General features: G+C 48.1%; 1 protein-coding gene across 1 annotated transcript; it reads right to left on the reverse strand.

Moving 5' to 3' along the window:
• Positions 1 to 277: 277 nt before the first annotated feature.
• On the reverse strand, positions 278 to 3,344 carry LOC114099842 (secretoglobin family 1D member-like). The gene is made up of 3 exons (XM_027944353.2): positions 3,290 to 3,344; positions 1,331 to 1,518; positions 278 to 328 (listed from the first exon to the last, which is right to left on the reverse strand). The coding sequence occupies exons 1-3, from the start codon at positions 3,342 to 3,344 to the stop codon at positions 278 to 280; spliced, it is 294 nt and encodes a 97-aa protein (XP_027800154.1).
• Between the last annotated feature and the right edge of the window lie 2,582 nt (positions 3,345 to 5,926).

Here is a 5,926-nt window from a genome sequence, read left to right on the forward strand (position 1 = left end):
ATCTCCTGGGCACAAGGTGATAGGGATACGTTGTCTCTGACCCTCAATCTTCACTTGCGTTCAAGGCTACAGGAGAAGGAATTCTTCAAGGTGATGCACAATGATTCCTGACCACATGTCCTTCTTTTGTGACACCAGCTACTCAGCAGTCATTGCGTCTGCAGTTGATTATTACCCAACAAAGAAAAGCAGGTTCCTCAGAAAACACCCCCAACGCAAGACGCAGGAGCACAGGGCAGTAACTAGACAAGCAGAGAAGTGCAGGGCAAGCAGTTTATTACGGCAAGACGTTGAAACCTTTCCATGTGGCAGCAGAGATGCGAGTATCCTGGGAGAGCAGCGGAACCGGGAACAAATGCATCTCCCATCTCAAGAAAAACACTTCGTGGTGATTTCTCCCTGAAGTAGAACAAAAGGGAGGAAGGAGGAAAGATGAACACGACCATGCTGCTCACGGAGAGGACATTCCGAGAAGTCCCTGGGGCGAACCAAGAGGCAAAACCAAGAGGCAAGAGGCAAAACCAAGAGGCAAAACCAAGAGGCAAAACCAAGAGGCAAAAGAGAGAGTGCTTGGGCACAGGTTGTGGAGTCACAGGAAACTAGGCACATCGGGGAGGGACCTTTCCAAAGCCAGGCGGACACTTAGAGGGGACCCAGGAGGGTGGCTCCGTGGCAGACGGAAGGGAAGTGTGGGAAAGACCAGCCAAGCAGTTATTTCTCTGCTACTTCAGGACTGTGGACTCTGCTTTCCCCTCCGATGTGGGCCCAGGGCCGCCCAGGTCCCGGGAAGGACGGGGTGCCAGGCTGCTGTCAGGAGAACAGCCTCCCTGGCAGAGCTGGCAGAGCTGGCAACGATATCCACTCCTCCACCTCTTGGCTTCCGCAGCAGACACCAGCCCTCGCTCCCAGTCCTTCCCACCTGCCTGCTGTACACACCCCAACCACACACCAAAGGGCATTCCATGGGGATTGTGATACCCTGGGGGGGGTGGAACTCACCCTGGGGAGAGCTCCAGCAGACAGGCTGCTGGGCTTGGCCTTGAAACTTCCCTGCCTGGGGCCCAAATGTCCTCCTTGTTAGGACACCAAGGGATGGTGAAATGCAGGGAGCGCTCAGAGTCAGAGGGAACTGCCCAGGCCGCTGTGTGCAGCTGAGTTTCATGCAGCAGCTGTGCTGTTACTGTCTTCCCTGTGGCTCTGGGTTATCCCATTAAGAGGTGACAGGCTAGCTGGGTGACCCCTGCAGCATTTCCCATAGAGCAGCAGGCTAACCTCTCTTCTGCCTGTGTGGTTGATGAGAATCACTGTGTATCAAAGAGGAAGACATTACCATGATTTTTATAAGTTGTGCTTTAGTTATCCAGGATATCCTATCTACGCATTCCTTCACTTCCAGTCTTGCCTCAACAGCTTCCGGAGGTGCATTGAATTTGGAAAGCTCTACCTTGTACAATTCTTCAGGAGCAATTATAAATTCTGTGCATTCTTTAAGAAGTTCTGGACACGGCACTGCATTTGCTGGAGCAAGAGAATAAAAATAGAATTAAATTGATGAGAGTTGAGTGTTTGCCCGAGGCCCCCTTGACACTAGACAGCATGGCAGGGTTTAGGTTCCCATCCCATGAGAGTGCCAATGACATGGTCAGGCCCTCAAGCTGGTGACTTCCTCAAGATTACTCAGCAAGGGACAGAGCCAGATTTCCCGATCATTTTTCTGTCTGTTTTTAAAGCACATCAACTACATTCTAAAACTTCTCTGGTTCACTGAAATTCCCGCACTAGATTAGAAGGAAGTGCGTTTTGTCTGGAGGTGACTAGCACCTCATTAGTCTTGAACATTGGAGAGGAGAGCCTTTGGGTATCCAGCGTGAAGTGAACATTAGAATTAGAATCAGAATCCTAGCAGGCAACAGATAGGTGAGAGTAAATCTGGAAAAGAACAAGTCAGGTTGTGGAAATGTGGGAGAGGTTGTGTCTGAGATTAAGTTGGAAGACACGGATTATTCCGTTGCATGCAGTTTCAGCTACAAACCTGAAGTTACACTAGATGATGTGCTTTTAACACACATGGGAGCTTACAGAGGAGACGGTGGCTGACTCCTTCCTGCACTGTGTCCAGATCCTTAGAGATGTGACAGAAGGAAACCTGATGTCACTGGGAACTGGACGGAGACCTGGAGGAGCCATGTTTCCATTCTGGATCACTTTTTCCTTCAGATGGGGTCTCCCTGTGTGGCCCAGGCCTCCCTCACTTTCACAATCCTCCTGCTGCAGCGACTGAGCAGCTGGGATCCAGGCCACAGCCACCAGGCTCTGCTCCCCCAAGATTTTGGCATCTACTGTAAACAGGTCCCCAATCAGGCTCTGATCTCACCCCAATAGGAGGACATCACATTATGAGGAGAATTCGGGCAGGGTTCGGTCAGATGCAGCACAGAGAAACAGAAGAGGTTTGGAAAGGGAAAGGGAAAATCAGCGAGATAGAGTTTGTTCTTGAGGGCAAGGCATACATCAGAGTAGTGTTGGCAGAATGGCTAGAATGACCCCTGCAAACACAGAAATCTTAGTGCGAAGGGTTTTTCGGGTTCTATTACCAGTGCGGGTAGGACTCCCAGTTAGTTGATGGGACCATGTAGGGCTGCTTATTCTCAGGGCCCATTTGAAGGTTTCTTTTTCAGTTTCAGAGAACAGTGGCTCTTCTTGGACAGGGAGCCCGCCAATCACCTCTCCAGCTGTCACACTCTATGAATAGTCTAAACGAAGGGACCGGAAGTCTTGGGTTCACTTGGCACCTGCACACCTCAGGAGGAGAGCCTCTGCTAAGCCCAGATGCTGGGTGCGTATCTGCAGCTCAGCTGTCGATGTGCTTAATCTAACAGGCTTCTCAAGGTCCTCACTGGTGACTTGAAGCACCAGCGATAAGAAGCAGCTCAGGGAGGTTGAGCACTTAGCCTAGGATTGAAGGTCAGGGGCAGAGACCACATTCCATTACACCATGTTGCTTCTGGAACACACGCCTGAGTCCAGCGGTGAGAGTACACGCAGCACAATTCCTGAAACCCGCCTTCAGTGATTTCCTTGTTAACAACTGAAGTGTTAGGAAATTGATCCAAGTAGCGCTGCCATCTCAGGGGTTAGTTCACAATTGGGGGTCTAGTTCAAGACTCACGAGGAGGTTTCAAATTCTGCTCTCTTCCTTAACACAAACTCACCCCAAATGTATTTATTAGTGTTCAGAGAAAGGAACTTACCAGAGGCTGGTTCTAGGCTGATCACAAGTGATACTCACCCTCAAAGAAGCCAAGGGTCAGAGTGACCAGCAGGAGGGACACAGACAGCCTCATGGTGCCTTACTTGCTTTGAGCTTTAACAAGGATGAGGGATCTGAATTCCACCTCAGGAGGCTGGAGGGCCAGTGAGCCCAGGGCTATTCGTACCTGGTGAGCGTAACTGGCCCTGCCCACGGAGGCCCTTGGCAGATCGTGATGTCTGGCTTGTGGCCCTCCTTCCTGTGGAAACCCATCCCCCAGTGTCAATCCCCAAGCCTCCTCCCTGCATCCTGAGTGGAGCCCGTCCCAGGGGGACAGCCCCGAGGCAGCTCTGCCTGTCCTGCAGGTGACCTTCCAGTTCCACTAGAAATGATTCCTGCAGTTTCAGTTCACTTCTGAGCTTTGGGTTTTCATGGAGGTGTCTCATTTCCAGGCACAGTGGGTTCTGACAAAAGGAGAACAATTCTGGAGGCCACACGTAGGTGAGGGTTGCCCTGGGGCTATGGGAGAGCAGATGATAAAACCACCTGCTTCAAACCCGCCCCCCCCCACACAGGTGGGTTTTATTTGCATCTTGGATCAACAAAAACAAACCTATCCTCTTTCTTGGATCCCATTCTCTCACCACCTTCACACATACACACACACTCAGACACACACACACACACACACACACGCCTTAAAGTGTCTGAAGAGAATTTTCAAAGAGGCACAAAATGTCATATAAAAGGGAACCTCCATAAGACAATGAGTGGATTTGTCGGCAGAAGGGGTTGGAGGTCATATTCCACGTGCTGAAAGAACAAGGAAAACTGGGCACTAAGAATTGTCCATGTAGCAAAACTGATGATCCGGCATAAAGGAGAGTCGGTCAATTCCCAGAGAAAGAGAAGCTGCGATCGTCCATCCGCTCATGAACACCACTCTGCCTGCCTTGCAAGAAGGGCTAAAGGAGTGCGTTCATATAAATCAAACGGATACCAAAGGGTAACGTGATTGATGAGAAAGAAGAGAGTTTGCCGTGATGAGTCCATAGGCAAATACAGAAGACAGTAGTCCTGGAACAGGGGCTAGAAAATCTCTTTTCCTTCTTATGGAAAAGTTAAAGAATTAAAAATGAATTTGACTATGTATATGCTACAAGGCAACACGAATAAGCCTCAGTGGTGGCAAGGATAGCAGGAAGTGGAGGGTTTGCATGCAATCTCACTTATTTTTATTGTCTTAGAATGAACTTTACGTTTTACACAAGCCCCATGGTAACTGCCAACACATCAAGAACCCTAAGGGTGTTCCCCAAAAGAAAGAACAGAATCAATGCATATCAATACAGAAAGTCATCAAAACACATGGAAAAAGGCGAGGAAAGAAAAGATGAGAAAAATTACAAGACTAAGAAAACGGCAAACATGGTGTCACTGGGTCATCCTTCCCTAGGAAAAGGGCATGATATTGAAGCGGATTAAACAAGCAGATCTGAAGACATAGGATGGCTGCGTGGATTTTTGAGGACCCAATTGTATAATTACAATACACCAGTCTACAAGTTGCTTTATTCCTGATTGCCCCAAAGTGAATGCAGCCAGCATCGTTTGTACACGGTGAATGGAGCAATCCTCCGTGGCACAGGTAGGCAAGGTGAGTTTATCCAGTGCTAAAAGATGTGAGTTATTCAAAGGTACAGATCACTCTTAAAAAGCATGTTACTAATTGAAAGACACCAAGTGAAAGAGGCTCTTGATCTCTAATATGACATTCTTGAAAAAGGCCATTTTTTCAAAGTGTTCACCACATTCAACGTAGGTCCTGTCGGAGTTCTAGCAGGGCTGGGTGTGCTTCCCTTTGACTTCTGACTTGCCCTTGAGTCTTCCCATGGGAGAACACATTCACTGTGGGATGAGTGGAGAAGTGCCCAGCTCTGCCGCCAGACCACGGGGGTTAGAACTCAGTGAGTGGCGTTTTCTACTGGTGGGTCTTCAGCTTGTCACTTAGCCTCACAAGCTCAGTTTTCTCTTCTTTGAAATAAGGCTGATGATAATAACGCCCACCTCCTAGGATCCGTGTAAGTCATAATGAGTTAATAGAGGAAAACACTGAGCCCAGTGTCTGGCAGAAAATGTCAGTTACACTTAGGTAACAAAGGAAGCAGTAGAAAGAAGGCAAACAAAATAAAAGATTTCCAACTAAATCTCATTTGTCAACAAGGAATATTTGTTAATCCTAAAGGTTAAAAGAGCAGGTTTCTGAACTTGGCTGTGGTTCCAATGGCAATAAGATAAAATAATTTCTTTTCGATGCCTTGATTTATCATTTTATGGTCAAAGAGAAGGGACCTTTAGTATGGTTTTCATAATGGGTATGGAAACTTAGGAGCAAGTGGGTGGTGGGTTCCATAGGCATTGTTGATCCCCGAGGCACACAGAGTCTCTGCATTTCTGTCCTTAGCAGGATGTGTGGCTCACACATGTCACTCTGACAGAATACAACAAGGACTCTGTGGCATTGCCTTCCAACCTGCAACCTTGTCCCTCTGGATGAGAACCTTTGAAGGATCCATCCAACTTCTGAATGTCCACACAGACTCTTACCATAAACATATCTTGGGGTTGCCCTGATCTTCATATCTACCTCTTCTTTCATATCATTTTTATTTTAGT

The sequence above is a fragment of the Marmota flaviventris genome, chromosome 9, assembly GCF_047511675.1.
Source record: "Marmota flaviventris isolate mMarFla1 chromosome 9, mMarFla1.hap1, whole genome shotgun sequence".
In the NCBI taxonomy this organism is placed as follows: domain Eukaryota; kingdom Metazoa; phylum Chordata; class Mammalia; order Rodentia; family Sciuridae; genus Marmota; species Marmota flaviventris.

What these genes read in the sequence shown, in the direction of transcription:
- LOC114099842 (XM_027944353.2), bottom strand. Translation starts at nt 3,344, where the DNA reads ATGAGGCTGTCTGTGTCCCTCCTGCTGGTCACTCTGACCCTTGGCTTC. An exon ending in GACCCTTGGCTTCTTTGAGG is followed by an intron (nt 1,519 to 3,289) that starts GTGAGTATCACT and finishes CTCTTGCTCCAG; the next exon opens with CAAATGCAGTGCCGTGTCCA. An exon ending in CACAACTTATAAAAATCATG is followed by an intron (nt 329 to 1,330) that starts GTAATGTCTTCC and finishes CTGCTCTCCCAG; the next exon opens with GATACTCGCATCTCTGCTGC.